The sequence below is a fragment of the Talaromyces atroroseus genome (genome assembly GCF_001907595.1).
Source record: "Talaromyces atroroseus strain IBT 11181 chromosome Unknown scaffold_1, whole genome shotgun sequence".
Taxonomy (NCBI): domain Eukaryota; kingdom Fungi; phylum Ascomycota; class Eurotiomycetes; order Eurotiales; family Trichocomaceae; genus Talaromyces; species Talaromyces atroroseus.
Genome location: NW_017971433.1, coordinates 1125022 through 1147340, shown reverse-complemented (window position 1 = coordinate 1147340; position 22319 = coordinate 1125022). Strand labels below are relative to the sequence as shown.

Below are 22319 nucleotides of genomic sequence, written 5' to 3'. Positions count from 1 at the left end.
CAACGGCAAATCAGTCAGCCGCTTGCAGATGGCCAGGCCCACCGTGAGGCGCCGCGTGATTGGATGGCAATCTTCCGTCTCCGTCAACCACGCAGCACGCCACGTGACCTGCAGTGCTGCATAAATCGATGCTTAAATGTGTGCATAAAAGCAGCGCATAAATCGGTGCAACAGGTTATGCTAGAATTCTTAGTATTATAGCGAGTTAATTCGATAAGAAGAAGAAGAAGAAGCAAGGAATTCAAAGCTCACTATTTACAGATGCAGGCTATCAAACACGCTTGTATCATCCGCTACAAAGCCATGTATGCTTCTTCATGCACATCAGTGATGCTGCACTTTGGAAGTGTCTGCCATCTCAAGTGGTGGTGGCCCAGATCCAGATAATTCTGATGCGACACAATCCCCTGGTGCTTCAATCGGCTCCGTTGCTGCACCGTCAGAATTGTGCTGGTCGACAGCTTCGTAAGTTATACCCGGCAACTGTTCAGTTTCCAGACCCCCCGCTGCAACAGCCTGCCCCCCTCGTCGCCGCCAGAAAAACAGACAGCCAGCGATAAAAGCAAGTCCACCTACAGTAACACCGAGGCCAATACCAGCCCTGGCACCAGTGCTCAGTCCATTGCTTGGTTGGGGAACATTGTTTGCGCCAGTAGACGTCGGAATGTTGACCGGAGCTGAGGTGATAGTGCTGACTACAGAAGTACTCGATAATGTCGTCGAGGCGGACGTTGCAGAGCTCGTGGTAGTTGAGATCTGAGTGAGATTGAAGTTGTGAGTGACTGCCCGAGGTGATTCCTCTCCCTCTATGTACAGGAGGAAGGTAAAAATGTTCGAGCTGGTAAGATTCATCCCATTCAGCGCCATGGGCCACGTGTAGTGTCCACCGAGGTTGGTGACATTTCCTGGCAGACCTATTAGCGATGAGAGAAGGGGAGATGAGACTGGCAAACGGTGGGCTAACACACTGAACACATAGGTATACTCGCTCGAGTGATTGTGTGGCAAGACGTGTACGAGCATGATGGCCAGAAAGTCGTTGGGCCCAACCCACTCAATGTTGACATCAGAACCTACGGTATACTGAGGGTTGTCGATATCAGAGTTTGATGGCGGAGGATTGACGAAAGAGAAGGCGCCATCGTCCTGGAGACTGAAGGGCCAGAGCAACGACCAGGCGAGGAACCACAGGGCCAAGACCGCCATGATGAAGACGTTCCTTCAAGGAGCAAAAGACAGGACAAAGCGCTGAGATTCGGTGATCAATAGCTTCGTCGCATGGCCGGGCAGGCTAATGAGAAGAGAAGAGACTGAGTAGGCGGCCGGAGGGGGGGAGTCGTCCACCGGTCACGCCCCTGCAAAATCGAGAAGACGGAGGTATTTTTCGTGTACGACATGACATACAACGGTACGCATCACGGCGGTTACACTAGACAGGAAGCGTAATAGCGAAGCACGTAGGACAAGTCTGTAGATCGTAATATACTCATCTTGTTCATCATCATCATCATCTTCTTCTTCTTCTTCAAGTGCCTTGCTTGTGAATGCGAAATAACAGGTCCGAATGCGTGGCTGTGGCAGCCTCAGGCGCCGCTCAGGTACCACGAGGGCGCTATAATTACCCGCGCAACCCCATTGGCCGCCAGAACCAGCTAGCGACGATCATCTGTTTACTGATTCTCGATTGGTACTAGTCGACTCACTACTCGAAACGGTGAGACATTACGTAGTGCCTGCCCTACGAGAAAACTCCGCAATCCGCTCTCTCTCTCTTTCTCCTCCTTCTAATGATTCACTTCTCTCCCCTCCCCTCCCTCGCCTCCCTCTCCCTCTCTATAGATTATGCCAATTCGAGCATGCAGCTTCCTCGACTGCCCTCCGGTGTCCCGCGCTATGCATTGAATACCGGTCTTGCCATCTTCATGTTGTCGCTGGCGCTGTGGTTGATCAGCGCTCTGCACATTAGCAGCATTGACAGCCTGCGCGGGAGACTGACTCAGCCTCTGCATTTGGATTCAAATCATCAATCGACACATAAGCTTGATTCGACGGCGGACCGTCGCTGCCACGCAGTCTTGAACCCTCCAGATATCGCGGTCATCGTCAAGACGGGCGCAAACGTGCTCTACGATAAACTCCCCACTCAGCTCCTCACGGCGCTGCGCTGCGCTAAGGATCCTCTTATATTCTCTGATCTTGCGCAAACACTCGGTCCCTACCAGATCTACGATGTCCTGGACAATGTCACCACAGCCGTGAAGAATAGCCCGGACTTCGACTACTACCACAAACTGCAGGAGTACTACAAATTTGGCCAGGACATACGGGAACTACGTGGCAATGGAGAAGCAGCATGGAGGTTGGACCGATACAAGTTCATCCCCATGCTCCAGAAGACTTGGGAAATGCGACCCAGCCACGACTGGTATGTCTTCCTTGAGGGCGACACTTATATTATGTGGACGAATTTGATGCTATGGCTGCGGCAATTTGACCCGAATAAACTCCACTACTTCGGAGAGCAGACCTACGTCAACAATGAAGGTTTCGCTCATGGGGGCAGTGGGTTTGTAATATCCAGAGGAGCTATGGCTAGGGTGCTTGACGACGATCCTGATATTACCACCCGGTATGACGAGATCGCACAGAAAGAGGCTTTCGGCGACTACGTTCTCATGAAAGCTCTCAAAGAAAAAGGCGTTGAGTTGGGCTTGTACAAGCCAATGTTACAGGGAGAGCCGCCGAGCAAGCTGCGATTCGGCCCTGGGCGTTACCTGGGGGAGAGTTACTGGTGCCAGCCGCTAATATCCCTGCATCATGTGACTCCTGGCGATGTGGATGCCGTCTGGCAGTATGAACAGCAGCGACAGGACTTGTCTCAACCGATTCTGTTTGCTGACTTATACCAGCCTTTCATGGCGGCCCGCCTACCACATGACAGCGATGATCTGGAAGACTGGTACAACCATGCAGATGATGCCCACATTCGCGCCCCAGGAAAAGAAAAAGACCAGTCAATCCCACCAGGGGAGCTAACTCCTGTACAGGAACAAGCTTATCAGTCTTTCGAACAATGCGCTGCTGCCTGTGCCGAGTATCCTCGGTGCATGCAATATGCGTATGAGTTCTCGGAGAAGAAGTGCTCTTATTCGTGGTCATACCGCTTAGGCGAGAAATATACTCCCACCTCTGATGGCAAAAGATATAAATCCGGCTGGGTAAAGTCGAAAATTGACGGTGATATAGATGAGCATTCATGTGAGTCCCCAGTGTGGAGAGGGTTCCATACTGTTCTAACATCTTGAGTCTATTTTGCCCCTTGCATTTACGGCGTTTGTTTGCGATATCCATTCCGCAAGGATGTTTTTCTTCTTTTCTTCTTGTTCATATCCCGGTGGTTCATTTTTATCTTGTTTAGAGGGTGATTCGCATCCGAAACACTCATATGTTCATACACTTATATGTTCATGGCTCGCAATTATAGACAGATACTGTCTAACATAATTGGGAACTATTTTTATCTTCTAAGGAATATCGCTGTGCCACAGTAGAAGCAATTCTCTTGTGTAGCATCGCGAGGAAACGTCAATGGCCACCTCGGCAGTTACCGTCACTCATATGCATTCGCCATTGTTCACATTCACCTTGCCACGCATTAGCAGCAAAAGTATCCACCACATTAGAAAGGATGCAACTGGCCGTTCGTTTTCGAAGATCTGGCCACAATTACGCTTCAGGTACGGCCCGCTGCCGAGGAATGCCCATGGCTGCAAACGGCATATCTGAAGTTTAATTACACAGACTTCCTTCTTGTCTCACTTTTTCGTTTATAGTGTTGCAGTAGCTTTGGGCTGGTAAAACGCAACGAACTTTTGGCAGGTGACCGTCTTATTTCTGTGCTCCCATTCAAGATCGCTCCAAGGTCCGACGCTGATACCAATACTCATCGGCAACTCAAGGCATTCCAGCATCTTTGCCTCATACCTATCTCTTGTCATCCTCTTTCAACCAATCGTTTTCTGACTGTTGTGCCTTGAAATCTGCTTCAAGTCGAATTTGATGCATGTTCACAAGCTCACGCCCCGGATTTGGTTGTATACACCGGAGTCGCCAACGCCGGGGCAATTGGTTATTATATGCAGTTGGACAGATTCTCGTCAGAAACACATATCCAGATACGTCAAGTTGCACAATGAAATTGCCCCGGGAGCCAGGATTCTGCTTGTTCGGTCACCCGCTTCAACACTGGTCAGCCCATATGCGTGCCAGCGAGCCGCACTCAGACCTGCAGTGCAGTATATTATCGATAATGTATTACTATGGTCTTTTATCCAGAACAAAGAACTCAGTCCAAAGAACACCCCGCAGCAGCTCTCGGGGATAGGCAGAAATGGCGTCAATATTCTATTACATTCATTCTCCAACGGAGGCGGCCTCACTGCCACTCAACTCCTCTTCCTCCTTCGTGAGGCTACGAATGCGCCACTGCCACTGGTAGGAATCCTCATGGATAGCAGCCCAGATGGCGGCGACTATAGGCAAAGCCATAACGCTATAGTTGTTGCTCAGCCTTCTACCAACCCGCGGAGAGCAGTAGCCTCACTGATTGCGCATGCTGCGCTACTTCCAGTGTGGGCGTGTTATGTTGTTGGGCGACAGGAAAATTCGCAAGTGGTGATGCGCAGGGCATTGCTGGACCCAGAATATGTGGGTACTACCAGGATCTGCTATGTGTACTCAAGGGATGATAACATCACCAAGTGGAAAGATGTGCACATTCATGCAGAGGAGGCTAGGAAGAAAGGATGGTTTGTGGATGAGAACATATTGGAGGGAAGTCCACATTGCGCGCATATACGCTCACATGGTGAGTTATATGCTGCGCTCGTGAAGCGAGTATGGAGTGGAGCGAGACATCAGTCGAAACTCTAATGCAGGCTTTCGAATTTGGAGATGCTGGTTGAATAAAGCCATTTCTCTGTAAATATCCACTCTGTTATCTAGGAATCAGAGAAATTTGAATATACAGTGCCTTATTCATAGTCCACGGGGCGTCTTGTGGTATAAGATTGCTATTTAATCCATAATTGTAGCTGAATATGAATTATCTTTATACAAGAATTTATGCTTACAATGAGAAGAGACGTATTAAGAACAATTGACAAATTGTCTCGCTAGACGCCACTGATGCTGCCATCCAATCTATCTCCAAGTTTATTAAGTATGAAAAACGCCTGTGTTTCGGGTATTGATAAAGTAGAAGTGATCGCCCGGTGTGAGAAAAACTTCACGGCTGCAGCCACTCATGTCTTCGCAGCTACTACCTCAGAATCTCCCTCGGTGCCTTTGTTTCCTTTACTTTGTTGGCGAGTTGCCAACTGCTGGGCTTGCATGATCGCGGCACGGCGAGCTGCTTCCGCAGGGGAGTTTCCCTTTCCTAGGTTGGACTTGGTAGCCTCTTTAAATCTCCTCAGTCTTTCCGACCGTCCTTCGCCAGGGAGTCCGGCCAGCAAAGGTTCGATTGCATCAGAACGCCAATTTCCGCGTTGGTTTAATGCGAGACTGCGATGTTGAAGCGGGCCAATACCCGCGGAATCCATGCCTTCTCCCCACATCCTCACCCGTTGCACTTTGCGAAGTTTCGCAAGGCCATACAGACTTACTATAATGCTGAAGACGAAGCACGATATAGACACGGCACCAAAACCAAGATCACTTTCTTCAATGAAGTTCTTCAAGTTCATGCCGTACAACGCTGAGAGCAGAGTACCTGCGGCAAGCCCAAGAGTTCCAATGCTGAACTTCAGATCCAAAAGCATCAATGAATTTCGATTTGCGTCCAGAATTGCCTTGACCCTAGATTCAAAGACGTTAGAGAAATCTTCTTTTTGTCCACGATAGCCGAACTAAACTTACACTTCCTCAGTATTGCGGATGGCGGTCACCAAGTTTCCGCTGGCTTGCACAATCTCATCACAAATTTTGTGATAGGATTCCAGAAGCATCTCTATCTCTTGGTGGTCATTCTCGGCCCGCGTCGTTCCTTGGGCACGATCGGTCAAATACATCGCAGCCAGGTCATCATCAGCTTCCAGCAAGTCATCTATGGCGTCTCGCACGAGACGCGCCTTCTGTTCGAAGCTACCCAGCTTTTTCGAATAAACAAGCAAGTGTCGCAGTTTATCCCGATCAATGTCTTCCTCCAATGCCCGCAAGACGCGCACAACAGGGTCGCGCACGCCCTCGAATTCGCTTTCCAAGCCGCTGGTTACACTAATCAAGACAGATTCAAGCGCGCGAAATTCATATGGGAGTGCTCCTGAACCGGGAGCATGACGCTGTCTTAGCTTCCCCTCCAGATCATACATGAAGACAGATTGGGTGTACGAATTTGTCGAGCCATACGCGTCGAAAACGAGAACTCGATCAGCCTTGATCAAGACGCGAAGATGCAGGAGTGAAATGAGAATTGTATTTGGTCGGACGAGGATGTGAGGGAGGACGGAGGAATCGATTTTTCGCAAGTCTCGATTCAAAAGCCCATACTACATGTGAAGTAAGTAGCCTGCTCCATCCGCTAACATTATTAGAGGCAGGTAAACAAACCTTAGCAATGAGTTCACTTTTTCGAAACTCTCCATTAACCAAGGTAACATTACCGTTTTCGTCGAACTCGGTGCATCGTAGCCGAGGTTCATCGTGTGATTTCGAAGCGAGTGTTCGTCCGAGATTGAAAAGGTTCCCCTCTGCTTCTTCGTCGGTAAAGGTTGTGATCTGAGTATTGTTGGATTTTTTCCATTTCAGATAGGCTTCCTTCCTAAACAGCCAATTATACCAATAGTGCGGGCTTTTCGTTGAGGCGCTTCGCGAAGCAACAGATAAGGGTGTAGCGAAAGGCCCGTTAGGTCTTACTTCTGGAGAGGAAGGTAGGTGAGATAACTTCCGCGAGGTGGGAATTTTCGGTGAATGCCATGGAGGAAACAGAGAGGCTTCAATCTGCGCTGAACACGGAGCTGGGTACAATCGTACCCAGCGTGAATTCCCAAATTTGCGATTGTTCCATCGACTCGTAGCTGTAATACCTGCTGTGTCGGCTTTATATCTCGTTGGATTTGATGTGAAAAATAACGAATCCGATTGAGATCTCAGGAACCGGAGGAGATTGGCCGATGGTGCCGAAGGTTTGATAGAGGAAGCCACCAGCATCTCTACTGATTGTAGAGAAACACTCTACAATAGAGGAAAACAGCTCTTTCGATGCTGGTATTTCGCTTTTTCAGACGGGACCGCCATGGGCGACAAAATGCTCTTTACACTTAGCGCCGAACGCTGACCGATGACATCCCGATATGTCACGTGCCACCGCCGGCATGGGTAGATCATGTGATATTGATAGGGTTGTTGCTTCCCGGCCCTAAACGGATCTATGTAGCTGTTACAAGTTATTGTGACGTTGGATACATGATTTTGGAGATTTAACGTTCTAAGTGCGAAGACTCGTCAATTGCATACAATCTGAAAACGGAAGGTGTTCAGATTTGGAGTTGTATACGGGTCTTGTAACAACACTGGCAAGATATAATACTAACCCCAGACATACAAGTTGAAATCCTCGAACGGCGGTGGTAGATGGATTGGGATGGATTTTTCATAGCAAATCAATCTTGGCAATTCATGATCTTATAGCTATACGTCTACGCAACCCGCAAACTCAAGATTTAGATATATACAGGTTCAAAGAAAAATGTCGATGATGGAAAATGTTCGAGGGAATCCTACTTGGATCCCCGCTGTCGAATAGAAGATGTAGCCTTCTACATATATGTACTTCTACCTCGGTAGGCCTTGAAGTAATCGGATAGTGCGGCTTCTAGACACGTACAATGTATTTAACGTCCCAGCGTGCACTGTCGAGTGAATTTGCATAGATGCGGAGCAGCCTTCCGTCTATTTTCCAAGTCCGATCTATCCAGTGAGAAATCATATCAATCCCAGTTGTCATCGTCTTCTTTTTCATCATCTATAGCGTTATTAGCACAATCACTTTGTAAAAGGACGATTTACACATACCGCTGCCGCTAACTACCTGCTTTCGCTTGTCTAGGGCACCTCGTAGAGCGTCTGCTAAGCTACCACCAGGTGTAGCGCTGGGAGTCGATGCAGCTGGAGTATCATTTGCTCCTCCAGGAACCATCGCAGCGCTCCGATCTCTTTTTTCTGAAGCGCTAACTTTTCGCAGTCCACCACCACCTTGACCTCCCGAAGCCCGAATAGCTGCAAGCAGATCGTCTCGGCCACCACCACCGCCAGAAGGCAGAGAAGGCCGTGCTGCACCACCGGGAGGCGGGGGCGGGGGCGGTGCTGCACTTGGGCCTCCTGGAGGCGGGGGAGGCGGGGGAGGAGGGCCAGGAGGGCCACTGGGAGCTGGCGGAGGTGGCGGAGGTGGAGGGATAGCAGAGGGATGACCACCAGGAGGCGGAGGCGGAGGAGGCGGTGGGACCGACGGAGCACCAGATGTAGAAGATATTGGTATTCGAGGTGGCAGTGATTGAGGAGGGCCAGGTGGTGGAGGAGGAGGGGGAGGTACGGGGCGAGCATTTGGTGGAGGAAGTGGAGGAGCAGATCCGCGTACCGGAGGAGGTGGAGGGACAGGAGATGGGACATGCGTGTGAGGAACTTTTGGTGGAAGCTGTGGAGTAGTTTCTCGAGGTGGTGGAGGTGGTGGTGCATGCCCCGGGCTCGCTCGACTTGGTACTGGCGGCGCAGAAACCTTCCTTTCTCCCTGGAAAGGAGGGGGTACACCATGACTTCTAGGCAGAGGTGGAGGCGATGGGGCTTCATCCATTGGTGTCTTTGGAGGTCGTGGGGGAGGATGAGGACCGCTTATTACATTAGATGAAGCGCGAGGCCTGCCAGGTGCAGTCACAGGTTCGGCAAACTTTCCGGCGTCCGCAATGGGAGGCGGCGCTCGAAATCTTGGGCGAGGTGGTGATGGCTCACGAGGAGGCGCAGGTGCAGGGGCCTCCGGTTCTTGGGCAGCTGGAGAAACATCTACTCGTCTGCGCGACGGCGGCGGGGGAGGGGGACCACGTTTCCCAGTACTACCACCAGTATTTTGAGGGCTAATTGCAGCAACCTTGGGTTGCGGTGCCGCAGCGGGCGGAGGAGGCGGAGGCGCTTTCACTTTTCTTTGGTCTTCTATTGAAGGAGATGTTTTGGCAGCGCTTTCAGTAGCCTGGTTTTGAATGTAGGATCTTATGAATCCCTCATTGTCCTTTATTTGTGCTTCGGTAATTCCCATTTGTCGCAGTTCTGCTAAGACCCCTTGTATTTCCGGATCCGTAAGATCTAATGAGGAAGTTTCTTGGTGTACTATAGCGGGCGCAGGCGCAGGAGGAGGCTGTACCGGAGCCGCAACTGGGGGAGGAGGTGGCGGTGGTGCGGACGGTGTTGCAGCTGATGAACTTCTGCCGAGTAGACCGCTGAAAAGTGAACGGCCATGCTTTCCGTTAGATACAGGCGCCGGTCCTTGTCCGCGACTCGAGGCAAACGGGGTGGCTTTGGTTTCCTTGCTGGCGTGTTTCTCGCGCTCATGCATCTTCTTCAAGAAAGTTTTTGCCTCTTTTTCATCCGAAAATGAAAGAGCCGCTGGGCACTCTTCAAGTTCAAATGTGTGAAAGAAAACCCGATCTTGGTTATAATAGAAGCCATCGTAGATCTCTTGGTCCCAGAGCACTCCACGACTCGCGGGCTAGTGAAGTTAGTGTCGTCTTTCTTGCTCTGGTCATGATCCTGCAAGCTTACTGAGACATCAACGAGTTTGAGCCAAAATGTGTGACCGACTAGGTCATTGGCGAGGACAGCAGCGCCCTGGAGGCCGGTGTATGTCCATTTCTGAGAACTGGGGTGGGCGACGTAAAGACGTGCGACACCGACAGCAAGAATCTTGTTGCCCGGCTTGGGAACAATTCTCTTCACAGTCTCTTTATCGGCATCGCTGAGAATGGACGGCATGGCGAGCGATCCTATGGTCTCTATTAGAGATTGTGGAACAAGCGAAGTGATCGGTAGGCTTCCACTTTAGTATCACTGCTGATGCATAGCGAGCACGCAGCGTGTTCGTAGATGTGGAGGTCGCGGGAGTATATGAGTCGGATCGATAGGTATTAATAAATGTGCTCACGGTGTCTCGTGCTGCTTGATACGTGCAAAACAGCATCCAAGAAGTGCTAGACTGGTTGTACTGAACTTGACAGCGCAATGGGGTAGGTACGTGCGTGCTTGTCTAACGGGCGAGTCAGCCAGGCGGATTAGTTACATAATGCATAATGTGGGCCTTAGGCAGCGCGGCACGGGACTTTTTAGTGGGGGTGCCTGAGCCACGCCAAGAGTCAAGATATGTCCAGGATTGTATCACAGACGATGGATGGCAACGCGGCTTCTGTATACAACGTCTAGGACGTCATTGCCTTTATGGCAATGCATCCCGAGCACATGTTATAGACTTGTTTTAAAATACTTGACACAAAGCTGGTACAGCTCGCCATAAGACCATTAAGTAGGTACATCGAGATGGTCTTCTCTGTTCGCAGCTTTCTTTTACACCCAAAACGCAGTCTACCAAAGTATAGTGCTGCTCACCTAAGTAGGAAGACTTGGAACACTGCAATCAATAACTCGCTTTCATCTTTTCGCGCATTCTTCTTCCCTGGATCCATATGAGTAGGGCCGCTGGAAAGAAAAATGCCGCAAGGACAAGAGCCAACATGCTGTTTGCCCAGCCATAACCTAGAGATGAGTACATGGCCGGTGCAAAAAGCGGTAGTCCAAAGGCTCCCAAACTCCGCAAAAATCGAGTTGCTGCAGGCGCCGAGCCAGTATGCTCGGAGTATGTGTCGATAACATAGGCTTGAAAAGATTGGCCAGCCATCGTACCGCCGCCAGAGAGAATGGCAGCTCCTATATCGACGACGAGCCAGAACGCGTGCGACTCAGCAGCCCACCCATACATGAACAGGCCACTTACCAAGAGTACGGACCCAGGCAGCATGAGCAGAATATGGTATTCTGGTCGACCTTCTTCAGAAGTACTTCGTTGTGATAGGCGACGGTAAATGAAGTCCATGGTAGGACCGCCAATTAGCGCGGCTAAAACCTCACCTAGAGACATTGAGATATAGTGCAGACCGCTAATTGTCACAGACTCGCCATACTTTGATGTCCACAGGTCAGCATATGTTGTCAGTACAATATACGAGACTCCATAGTTCAGGCCCGCCAGGCAAGCCTGGATTTGAATGATGGGGTGAAACATGAGAAGTCGCATAGGCCGGGTGAGACTTCTTCTAAGCTTCCCTGACGTGGGAGTGCCGGCAGACTGCATTTCTGATTCGCAATGATACTGGTCGTTGCCAGTTGCTCTTCTCAATTGAAACGCGCGCTTTTCCAGAATTACAGCCGCGTAGGTTTCCTTGATGATAAAAGATCCTATGACCATGGTCCCTTGAAGTATAGATGTTGACCAAAAGATCCATCGCCATGTAGTTGCGCCCACGATGAGTCCACCAGCAATTGGGCCCACGGCAGCACCGAGCAGAGGAATCAAACTATATAGTCCAAGCGATCGACCGCGCTGTTCAGGTCGCCAAAGATCTCCCAGCACGTCGCCTCCAAGTGCATAAATGGCGCTGGCGCCGAACCCAGCCAATAGGCGGGACGCCAGCAACAGGCCTCTTGTGTTAGAGAATCCGCAGATCAGGTTTCCAAACCAGAAACCAGACATTTGTCGTGTGTAAGACTGGTTTCCTGCCGTAGACTTCGGACAGGGGCCCAATAATTAGGGGCCCAACTGCTGTGGCAAGGAGGTATACGGACATTGCCATTATAGACTCTATGGTAGTCATGTTTAGGTCCGAGGCGATGTTGGGTAAAGCCGGTGCCATAATGGTAGACACCATTATACGGTTGAGTCCGGTTGCTGATAGGACACCGGTGACTGCCCATTTCTTCCTTAACGGCCAATCCTTAGGGTTTTCTGGATCATAAGGGACGTCAAAATTAACAAGAAAAGGATCAGCCGGTGACTCCTCTTGGAGAGAATTTTGGTTCGGGTCGGCAGTCATCGCTTTTTTAGTCGAAGTAGAAGGGGTTGTAACGAAGCGATGTGATGGAAAGCATGGTAAATACGTCCTTTTATATCTAAGGCCATCATGGGACAAGAGAAGATCTGACATCAGATTATGCCGAATACGGTTCGTATCTCACATCGAATGCGCATCGTGCAGTGGCAGCATCGATTTCAACCCCTACACAGCCTCTTCCGATGCATAGCAGAGATTTAGTCATGATACTTGCCCCATTTCACGCTAATCAATCTTTCCAGCTTGGGAATAGTCGAACAAAAGCCCATTTCCCAATGTCGTTAGAAGCCCCACGAAAATGCGTGTGGCCCAATCATAACGCGATCCAGTGTGGTTCAGTGAGGCTTGGTTCCATCAGATAAGATTAGATTCATTCAGCTGCAAATGCGGGCCAGAAGATAATCACAACATCTGTTTTGGTTCTCCTTACTTTCACGAATGTGCGGGCTACCAGAATGACAGAGCTATGTTCTGAGTCTCCCGAGCCTGGTAAAACTATTACCCCCAGGAGGCGAATTCAGAAACACGCCAAATCACGTGGCGGATGCATTACTTGCAAGTTTGTTATCCAATCTGGCAACAACTTGATTGAGCTTGCTTGTAAACTCACTAACAAAGTGCAGAATAAGACGCAAAAAGTGCGATGAAGAACGACCATCGTGCCGCCGATGCACCGAGACGGGCCGCAAGTGCGATGGATATTCCGTTCAGCAGACACGGGCATGCCACGCAGAGATGATGAGGTCACTTTTTTCTAATGATTGCTTCATTCAAGATGACTGTAGCTGGTATTTTCTAAGATCTTTTCGATCACAAACCATTCCAACCTTTTCCAGTTACTACGACTCAACGCTATGGGAGATTACGCTGGCGCAGACATCGGTTTCGGAAGTTGTGCTTCAATCTGCGGCTGTTGCACTTGCAGCTGCACATTATGAGCATGAAACCGGTCGTACATACGGATTGACTTCAACCAACCAGAGGAATTTGACAACGACACTCTATACCGATGCCATTTCCAAAGTCAGGCACGCTCTGATAGAGTCATCATTACCTGCAGACGCAGTACGAATTGGGTTTATCGTGTCCTTCATGGTGGCCGGAATAGAAACCTTGAGAGGTTCAAAAGCCGGCGTGACTCTACATCTGGCTAATGGGTTGAAAGTTGCTTTTTCGCAAGGATACGATACGATAAAGTCCAGTTGGAAGATAAATGCATCTGAATTGCTGTTGAAGGACGCGGTGATGGCCCTCATAGCCAGATTGGATGCGGCCATTGAAAATGATTTCAAAAAGAAATGGGATGATAGACATGGTGACAACAACAATTCTTATATCCACGGGAAACTACCAGAGGCGTGGCATTCTCTTCGTGACTTCTTCCAAAAGCTTTCAAATCTCACCAAGGATGTCATGATATGGTTACAAGAGCCTGCTATAAGTTTCCAAAGTGCATATCTGTATTCTCAGGCTTTGGAACATCATGCAACGACACTCCAAAAACTGAGCTTGAACTCATGCATTGGTCGCCATAGCATACGGATCTTGAGACTATACAGAGAAGCCACACACCTCCTACTCCTATGCCATCTAAATGATACAGAGGCGCTTGACAATACCGACTGCGTTCATTGCGCCGACGCCGCCTTTGAATCACCGTCTACCTATTTGAAAGCATACTTCTCCAAACTAAGCATAATTGAAGAGAATCTACGCCACAACAGCGCCTTTGTCACGCATCTTTCTCCGGCATCGTTAAAACAGTTCGCTGTCCGACATTCACTCGTCTTCCCGTGGTCATCGGAACATGCATGCGCAACAAAAGCTCCTACCCTACCGCAACCGCCATATAGCGAAATTGAACGGCTTGTAATGCCTGAAGAAGATGCAATCATGGACACCAATTTCGTACCCATGCATGCTATGTGTACGGAGGTCACAAGTGCATTGGAGAACGGATCCGTATCTATTTGTTAATGTATCGTAGGCAAAGATGGAGAGTCTCTGGACTGGATAGAAAAGAAGGCGTCGTTGTGGAAGCCAGCTGTGTTCGTTGTGCAACGGCAGGTCGATTGAATTATAGCACTTTATAGATACCTATAACCATTCCATTTGGGGTGATATTGGCTTCAACAAGTGCCCTGGCAACAAACGGTAGTTCTTAGCAGGCCGATGGGGTGTACCTAACATACCGGAGTACCGCTCTCATAGATATGTACATAGCTGTAGTTGTACGTCGGACGCAACATCTGGATCTGTCCGCGAGGTATTAGGTATTATGCTACCCTAGCTTGGATTAAGAAAAAGTTGCGAAAATAGCAACCAATAGTGCGTATATCTAGGTCTACGTTTTTGCTTGCAATAAGATTTCCCGTGTGTGAACGCTGTCGCAGCACGTGATAGGTACCCCGTCGTTTAAACCATCTCGCGACGTTCCTTAAAACGCGCCAACGCCGTCCTCATGTCTGAACGCCCAAGCGCACCTGTTAAGCTTTCGTTGCCATTGGTAAGAAATTTATTGCGCTTACATGATATGTGCTAATGGTTACCTTGATAGAAATATCAACAAGGCCTTTTCAACGAGCTCCGCAATGAAGATGAGCTCGTCATTCTTGCCCGAGGTCTCGGGCTTCTGCGCATCGTGACAAACCTACTCCACGCGTTTGACGCGGCAGGCAATAATTTGATAATCATCGTTGGAGCTGACGATCGAGAGAATGAGTGGATTGGTGAAGGTACGGCGCCACTGGTGACACCGACCAATTAGTGTGATAGATGACTGATGATGTGAGAAGCGCTTGCGGAGCACTATGCTATTAGCAAGTCCCCTAAGGCCCGGGGACTGAAAGTTATCAATACAGATAGGGCTACTGTTCCTATGAGGTATATCACAATTCAATCATTTGTCCTGAAAGTTAACTTACAAAAATCAGAGAGAAGACATATAGCCAGGGGGGTATATTGAGTGTAACATCACGCATACTTGTTGTTGATTTATTATCAAGTAGGCGCTTGAATCATCTTAAATTTGGTCAAGCATATATCTAACATTGCTACAGAGCTTCTCGATCCAGAAAAGATCACTGGTCTGATCCTATTGCATGCAGAGAGGCAAGTTTACTTCATTTTGGAAACGTTGAGCGGCAAACTAACCTCATGCTAGAGTTGTGGCAACGGCTTTAGAGGCGTTTATTGTTAGAATATATCGTCAATTTAATCGAACTGGCTTCTTGAAAGCTTTTTCGGACAGCCCTGAACCCTTCACCACTGGCTTTGCCCCTCTATCAAACATGATGCGGAATCTTTTCCTGCGCAAACCATCCTTATGGCCCCGCTTTCATGTTACTGTTGCGGAGTCTCTCGAGGGCCGTCGGAAAGCTGAAGTCATCGAACTCGAAGTCCCTATGACTGATAAAATGAGGGAAATTCAAAACGCGATTATGGAATGCGTCGAGACAAGCATTTCCGAGCTTAAGAAGGCCAATAGTGGCCTTGATATGGAAGATTGGACATTGGATAGCGCCTTGCACAAGAATTTTGACGTAGCGATACGCCGTCAGTTGGATCCGATCTGGCATCGTGTCAGTTTCAGAACGCGACAAATTGCCAGTGACCTGACAGTCTTGAGGGCTATATTGCAGTAAGAACCTACCCAAAACTCATGCCTTAGCTTGTCTAACCGCGATAGCTCCCTCCTGACATATGATGCGGTGTCCCTATTGAAATATTTAGACACGGTTGTCGCGGCCCACTCAGCTCCCCCGGGATCAACAAAACACAACTTCTCTCCTTGGCTCTTTTTGGATGCTGCGCATGTCCTTTTCGAATCTGCAAAATCTCGGGTGTATCGAGGTAAAATTTCAGGTAATGATTCGTCAACACTTTCGTCGTCATTTTCAGCTGCCCTGCAACCCGTCCTTGAGGAGCAACCCAAGTGGCATGTTCTTGCAGAGATCCTGCAAGAGATAGAGCAAGACGCATATCTGAACCCGGCACAGCATGGCGACTCTAACAGCACCATATTGATTATGTGCGGTGACCAACGCACTTGCAAACAACTTCGAGATTACTTAGCATTGATGCATAATACTTTTGTCACCGACACCGATGAAGATGAAGAAAGTTCATCGGAAGATGGCGGATCAGCTGAAATTTTGATGCGAAGGAAACTGAGAGAATACTTGAATTGGAAACGAAACTTCTCTCGCGTCAGAGACAATCTCTATACTCCGAAACAAAGCTCAAGTGATACATCAAACAGAGGACAAAGCCAAAACGCTACTACCGCGCCAGGTAGAGCTCCTCCGAATAAAAGACGCCGTGTACGTGGTGGAGGTACGAGTTCTGCAGCTGCCGGTCGTGCCCCAAATACTAGTGTAGATGTCGGTAATGAAGCCCCTATTCAAGTGTCTGAACTGCTGGAGGATCTGCAACCAAATGTTGTCGAAGAGGCGCTGAAGGAAGATAATATAATTGATGATCTGGAGGGTATGGAGGACTACTATGAGCTATACGACATGAATGATCTCGTTATGATTCATCCTTATGACGGAGACATGGACGAACGAATCTTGGAAGAAGCTCGACCACGATACATAATTATGTATGAACCAGATGCTGCTTTCATACGCCGAGTAGAAGTGTACCGAAGCTCTCATAGCGATCGCAATGTGCGGGTATATTTCATGTACTACGGGGGATCAGTTGAGGAACAGCGCTACCTAAGCGCAGTACGACGGGAGAAAGATGCATTTACAAAGCTCATCACAGAGAAGGGTGTAAGTTTGTTTGGCAACAAGCTGCTCATAGATCCCTGCTAATCACTCACCACCAGGGCATGGCCGTAACTCTTACACATGACAAAAATCTTGAAGATCCTCAAGAACAATTTTTGAGAACTGTCAACACACGAATCGCTGGTGGTGGACGATTAGCTGCGACTTCAGCACCGCCTACTGTTGTGGTTGATGTTCGCGAGTTTCGAAGCGCATTGCCATCTCTACTACATGGCCGTAGCATGGTGGTTGTCCCTTGTCAATTGACAGTCGGAGACTACGTTTTGACGCCTGATATATGTGTTGAGCGTAAGTCAGTACGTGACTTGATCAGTTCTTTGAGAAACGGGCGTCTCTACAACCAAGCCGAGACGATGCTGAAATATTATAAAAATCCACTACTTCTAATTGAATTTGACCAAAATAAGTCATTCACATTTGACGCTTTTGCTTCGGCTTCGCTGCCTAGCACGGGTTTCCTCTCCGACTATGTATTCACCTCATCTGGCAATCCTGCATCGGCAGCGAGCAGTTCTTTGGCGAACCCTTCAACTCCTAAATCCGCACAACATATGCTTGTCCTCCTAACACTTGCGTTTCCGCGACTGAAAATCATATGGTCTTCCTCACCATATCAAACAGCCGAGATATTCGCAGAATTGAAAAAGAATAATCCCGAACCTGATCCAATCAGAGCAGTACAGATTGGTCTGGATGTCGATATCGCTGCATCTTCGAATCCGGGAGATGTCATGGCTGCCGCTGGTATAGAACATCGAAGTTTTCACCAGCTTCCCCAGGACATGCTTCGTTCTGTGCCTGGCGTTACACCAGTAGTCCTGGAAAGACTAAGCGTAGAGACAAATAATATCCACGAAGTCGCAAACATGGGCGTGGAAGAACTCAACCCACTGGTTGGTAGAGAGACTGCGCGGAAGATCGTTGGATTTTTTAGAAAAAGCGTCTTTGAAAACGAACCGAAGAGCTCTTAATAGTATTGGGAATTTTATTTTAAGCTTGATGATTCTTCATTATGACAATTAACCTCTAGCGAAGATACGGTCGTTTGTAGCTAGTTGAGATGACTACTGCTTACTCGAAAGGTTTCAAAACAGATAATTACCTAGGTATAGGAAAGAAAACATCCACGGAAATTGCGCACCAACGAATTTCTTTTTCTATTGCTATACATTGCATCAACATCAACATCAACATCAAACTTTATCTAGAAGCCATTTCAATTTCCGTAAGTATCGAGGAAAGTTGCCAATGCGTTAAAAGGGGATCACGTCAGTGCTAAAGACACGACTGGAGCTTTTTGAGAAGGAAGAAAAATGGCATGTTTTGGTAATCCATGCGTTGAATGCGTACGTGGCAAAACGTCGAGATCAAGAAATGAAGTTCGTTAATGCTGTCTGAGCATTATTCGGCCACCCGATAGTCACAGGATAACCATGTAACTGAGGGTGCAATGTCAGACAACAAAGTGGAGTGACGAAGGTTTCCGGGGCCATTCAAATCGTAGACAATGAGATGAGACCTCCAATCAATCATTTTGTGACCTGGTAAAGAGGCTTAAAGATTGCCCTCTTGATGCGTTCGTCGGCGCGAGTCCAACAGATCGAGGTGGGACTCTACCATACCATGTCAAAGAAACGATCTCGTGAATGATACTTCATGAGTACGCTCTTGAATGTGATTCCCAGTATTGATTAAGACACCAAATTATCCAGTAAGAAAGTGACCCAGTTCGACCCATGGCACCCCGTATCCCGCCCGAGGCAAACCATTTGACAAACGGTAAGCTGGCCGGGGGCTTCACAAAAGAAATCTTAGATCTCGTCGACATCAATCTCCTTGTCGTCGCTGCTATCACGATCCTCGTCGAACTCGACGTTATCTTCGAAGCCTTCGTGGCCATAGGTATCGGTTTCATTGATCTTGGCGGTCTCGGGCAACTCGCCGTAAGCCTTGAGACTACGAGCCTCATCGGCGCTGTACTTCATGATGACGTCGCCCTTTTCATCTTGGTAGTCACGCAGGGAGAGCAAGATGATATCTCCTTGGTTGATCCAGACCTTCTTGCGCAGTTTTCCTCGAATGTGTGCAAGACGCTTTTCGCCATCGAAGCACTGGGCCTCCAGACGACCGTTACCCAACATCTTCACGACCTGTGCGTATTCCTGGCCATCCTCCTTGAAGATGAGTTCACGCTTCTCGTTGTCGTTCTCGTTCTTTCCACGACGCCTGTTTTTACCACCCTAGATTTTTCCAACCGTCAGCCAACCGTCCAAGCGGCAAAAGCGGGGGGTTCTCTTTTTGTGCGCGCAGCAACAAAACTCACCTTTCCTTTATTCTTCGGCATGGTGAACCGATTCCAGCAGTGTCAGTTTAAAGGCTGAGTGAGGACCTCTGTCAGGAAAAAGAGAGCGCAGTTGGTTGTACTGCGCTGGAGCAGGAGATGGTTGGAGTTGGTGACAGAGTGGGATGGGCAGGCAGGAGGGGGTTTAAAAATGGTCGGGCGGTGGGGTGTGCTGAATTGGCTGGCCCGCCCCGATTCGCCGGCTTGCCTTTGCTGCCTCAGGCCTTGCCACCCGTCGGGTTTTGCTCACCGCCCGAGGTTTTGCCTTCTCCTCACACCACACACGCACGTCGCTTGCTTCGCTGGCCTTTCGTGTCCAAGCGAGCTGCTGCTGTCTGGGTGAGTCGATGTGGCTGCGGCTTTCTGTACGTTGACATTGCTAATCTGACCGGATCACGAAGCAGCCGACGATGATCCTCAACCCGCGGCAACCTCCTGTTGCTTGTCAAACATGTTGGTAATACTTCCTGCTTACAGCACTGGCAGGCCGCCTCGCTGGACAACAATCAAAAGCCAACACTTTTCGTTCCTCTACCAGTTCAGCCCTGCGACAAGTTGGTGGGCAGCGCAACACAGTCACATGGCACTGCTGCCGCATGTATTACGCCCTAAGATTCTGCATTCATACGAGAACCGAGATCCAAACACCCTATGGTGGCATGTCGCCGTAAATCGCCTTCCCTATAAAAAAACTGTTCGCAGCGCCTGTGCAGATCGAGCACGCAAAGGCTTTCGCGACGCTTTGTACCTGGAAGGATACGATGCGAGTGGCCGGCCTCTTCCGCAGGAAAGACTTCCTGAAGGCGTGGAGCTTCGGCCAAGGCCACTGGCCGGATCTCTGGAGATCACAGTTCACGAGTCGGCAGTTACACAATATGACTCGCAGGTCATTAGAAAGCTGATGAGCGAACAGCTGGGCAAAGTCATGAGGCTGATGCAGCAACGGCCCATGTATGAATTCCCAGAAAACCGTAAATGAATCCCAATAGTCATTTTCTTCATTGGCGCGACGTATTTTAGCATGTAATTATCATGGGCTTTGCACAAAGGAGTCATACAGCGTGTCGAGGTCATTGCATACGTAGACGTCTCTTGTGATTGGACGAAAGGGGAGCGTACCTGGAAACTTGGCACGTGTTGCCGTCGAACTGCGGAAAGAACAACGTTGAACGCGCCGAGTCGCAGACAAGGAAACGCTTTAACTCTGCTCAGTTTTCCGTCGCTTCCCATCGAACCAGGCGCATTGCTCTCACTTTAACTTGTTCAGCTTTCTCCACGATGCTGGTATCCTTGACTGTGGGCAAGGTCGACGCTGGCGTTGCGGTCTTGTTAACGCAGGACAACCGACTGGTAGGCAGCTCTAAACCTCCCCGACATCACAACATCCATCCTCTTATCAGGCCGAAATAAATGGCGCCATTTGTGCTCCATGCTTTTCCCGAAATAACTGCTGAGAGTGCGCTTTATTCCACAGATTGAATTCCCCTCGGTGTTACTCCCTAAAAATATCAGCTCCGGAAGCATCGTCGACATCAACGTCTCACGGAATCATGCCGCTGAGTCAACAAGCATAGCGAATTTCCAATCGCTACAAAAACGAATCCTCAATACCTATGGCCTAGAAACGCCTTCCCCTCCCGTTCTCCGTCTGCGCAATGCTACACAAACATCTCTGGTGCTAGAGTGGGATCCGATAAAGCTTGCTACAGCCTCCTTGAAATCCCTCTCACTCTACCGCAACGGGTCCAAAGCAGGATCGATACCTCGTCCTTTGGAAATGCTCAGTACCAAGATCAGTGGTCTTGCCGTACATGCCGAATATACCTTCCACCTCGTATTGCGCACATCAGCTGGAACTTTCCAATCTGAGAAGTTGACATGCCGTACTCATAAGATGACTGATCTTTCGGGCATAACAGTAACCCCGGGGATTATGCCTGAACCCCAAAGAGAGGCTCTGGAGCGCGCTGTTGATCGGATCGGTGGCAAGCTTATCGACGCTGTACGAATTGATACAACACATTTTGTTTGCACGGAAGGCCGTGGCCCGGCATGGGAAAAGGCTGTGGAAATGAACCTCCCTGTGGTTCGTCCCGAGTGGGTAGATGCATGTGAGGCTGAGGGGACAATCGTTGGGGTTCGGGGTTACTATTTGAATGCAGACCCAAAGCATCGGCAGTTGGGTCCGCGACAAACACCACAACCACAACCACAGCAGCCGCAGCCGCAGCCACAACGGCAAGCTCCTGAACCAGTCGTTCCAGAGACAACAATAGCACCCACGAGCAGTCAACCAAATGTATCATCACAATCAGGAGCAGATCAGGTCTCAGATGGCCCGCCGACTCCATTCCCCAGTGGCCCTACAGAAGTCAATCCAAATGAGGTTCAACAGGACAACGAACCTGAGCAAGCGCAACCTTCTCCTCCTCCGAAAGACGAGCCTGCTGAAACTACAAGGGGTAGCGAGCAAGAAGAACACAACCAAGTTGAAAATAACGAGAACGGCGATGATAATGAGGAGGCCGAGGAAGAGGAGGAGTCAACCGAAGTGCCACATTCCAACCATGGCAATGGCGAGGAAAAGGGTAAAGCTCAACAAGAGGGTGTAGGTGAGCTCGAAGAGGTATCTTTATAAGCTCATCCGAGGATATCCTGTGGCAGCTCTCAGATCTCATGTTTATTTATCTGCTTATTGACTTATCATGCACATGTAACCCTTCAGCCTTGGCTGGTATTTGTTTGTTCATAATGATTAGATACTCCTAGTTTTAACAAGTTGGCTTCATATAAATAGTTAGCATACCTAGATAATTTCTGCATTGTTGGATGCATACCAAGTTTGCTATACCCGGAGCAGATGCCCAAATCAAAAAAAGTTGCCTCGCTTTCTAATTAAAAAACGTTTCAAAAGCTGCCCAGGCAAGTAAGTATGTCTATACTTAGGTGGGCCAAGAGAAACAATCCTCCTCCAACGTGGCCATTTACGGGATAGTGTGTTGATAAGACCCCTTATCGCGCTACTCCTGCGGAGTACTCAAG

At 49.0% G+C, this 22319-nt stretch overlaps 8 protein-coding genes across 8 annotated transcripts; 3 read left to right on the top strand and 5 right to left on the bottom strand.

Annotated features, from left to right (window-relative positions):
- Positions 1 to 324: 324 nt before the first annotated feature.
- On the bottom strand, positions 325 to 1206 carry UA08_01479 (hypothetical protein; the record flags this gene model as incomplete). Its single annotated transcript, XM_020261148.1, has 2 exons — positions 325 to 914; positions 969 to 1206. The coding sequence occupies 2 exons, from the start codon at positions 1204 to 1206 to the stop codon at positions 325 to 327; spliced, it is 828 nt and encodes a 275-aa protein (XP_020123430.1).
- A 581-nt stretch (positions 1207 to 1787) lies between these two features.
- On the top strand, positions 1788 to 4932 carry UA08_01478 (hypothetical protein; the record flags this gene model as incomplete). Its single annotated transcript, XM_020261146.1, has 4 exons — positions 1788 to 3269; positions 3684 to 3737; positions 3834 to 3922; positions 4176 to 4932. The coding sequence occupies 4 exons, from the start codon at positions 1788 to 1790 to the stop codon at positions 4930 to 4932; spliced, it is 2382 nt and encodes a 793-aa protein (XP_020123431.1).
- Positions 4933 to 5303: 371 nt separating this feature from the next.
- Positions 5304 to 6973, bottom strand: UA08_01477 (Mitochondrial inner membrane magnesium transporter mrs2; the record flags this gene model as incomplete). The annotated part of the gene is made up of 4 exons (XM_020261145.1): positions 5304 to 5856; positions 5917 to 6545; positions 6607 to 6809; positions 6913 to 6973. The coding sequence occupies 4 exons, from the start codon at positions 6971 to 6973 to the stop codon at positions 5304 to 5306; spliced, it is 1446 nt and encodes a 481-aa protein (XP_020123422.1).
- A 1012-nt stretch (positions 6974 to 7985) lies between these two features.
- Positions 7986 to 10014, bottom strand: UA08_01476 (hypothetical protein; the record flags this gene model as incomplete). Its single annotated transcript, XM_020261144.1, has 3 exons — positions 7986 to 8020; positions 8071 to 9751; positions 9805 to 10014. The coding sequence occupies 3 exons, from the start codon at positions 10012 to 10014 to the stop codon at positions 7986 to 7988; spliced, it is 1926 nt and encodes a 641-aa protein (XP_020123423.1).
- Positions 10015 to 10669: 655 nt separating this feature from the next.
- UA08_01475 (hypothetical protein) lies at positions 10670 to 11782 on the bottom strand (the record flags this gene model as incomplete). The annotated part of the gene is made up of 1 exon (XM_020261143.1): positions 10670 to 11782. One exon carries the CDS (start codon positions 11780 to 11782, stop codon positions 10670 to 10672), a length of 1113 nt encoding a protein of 370 aa, XP_020123424.1.
- Positions 11783 to 14601: 2819 nt separating this feature from the next.
- On the top strand, positions 14602 to 17907 carry UA08_01474 (hypothetical protein; the record flags this gene model as incomplete). Its single annotated transcript, XM_020261142.1, has 6 exons — positions 14602 to 14646; positions 14698 to 14875; positions 14936 to 15023; positions 15304 to 15780; positions 15829 to 16918; positions 16975 to 17907. 6 exons carry the CDS (start codon positions 14602 to 14604, stop codon positions 17905 to 17907), a joined length of 2811 nt encoding a protein of 936 aa, XP_020123425.1.
- Positions 17908 to 18747: 840 nt separating this feature from the next.
- Positions 18748 to 19280, bottom strand: UA08_01473 (Eukaryotic translation initiation factor 1A; the record flags this gene model as incomplete). Its single annotated transcript, XM_020261141.1, has 2 exons — positions 18748 to 19176; positions 19260 to 19280. 2 exons carry the CDS (start codon positions 19278 to 19280, stop codon positions 18748 to 18750), a joined length of 450 nt encoding a protein of 149 aa, XP_020123426.1.
- A 1275-nt stretch (positions 19281 to 20555) lies between these two features.
- UA08_01472 (hypothetical protein) lies at positions 20556 to 21915 on the top strand (the record flags this gene model as incomplete). The annotated part of the gene is made up of 2 exons (XM_020261140.1): positions 20556 to 20627; positions 20752 to 21915. 2 exons carry the CDS (start codon positions 20556 to 20558, stop codon positions 21913 to 21915), a joined length of 1236 nt encoding a protein of 411 aa, XP_020123427.1.
- Positions 21916 to 22319: the final 404 nt, after the last annotated feature.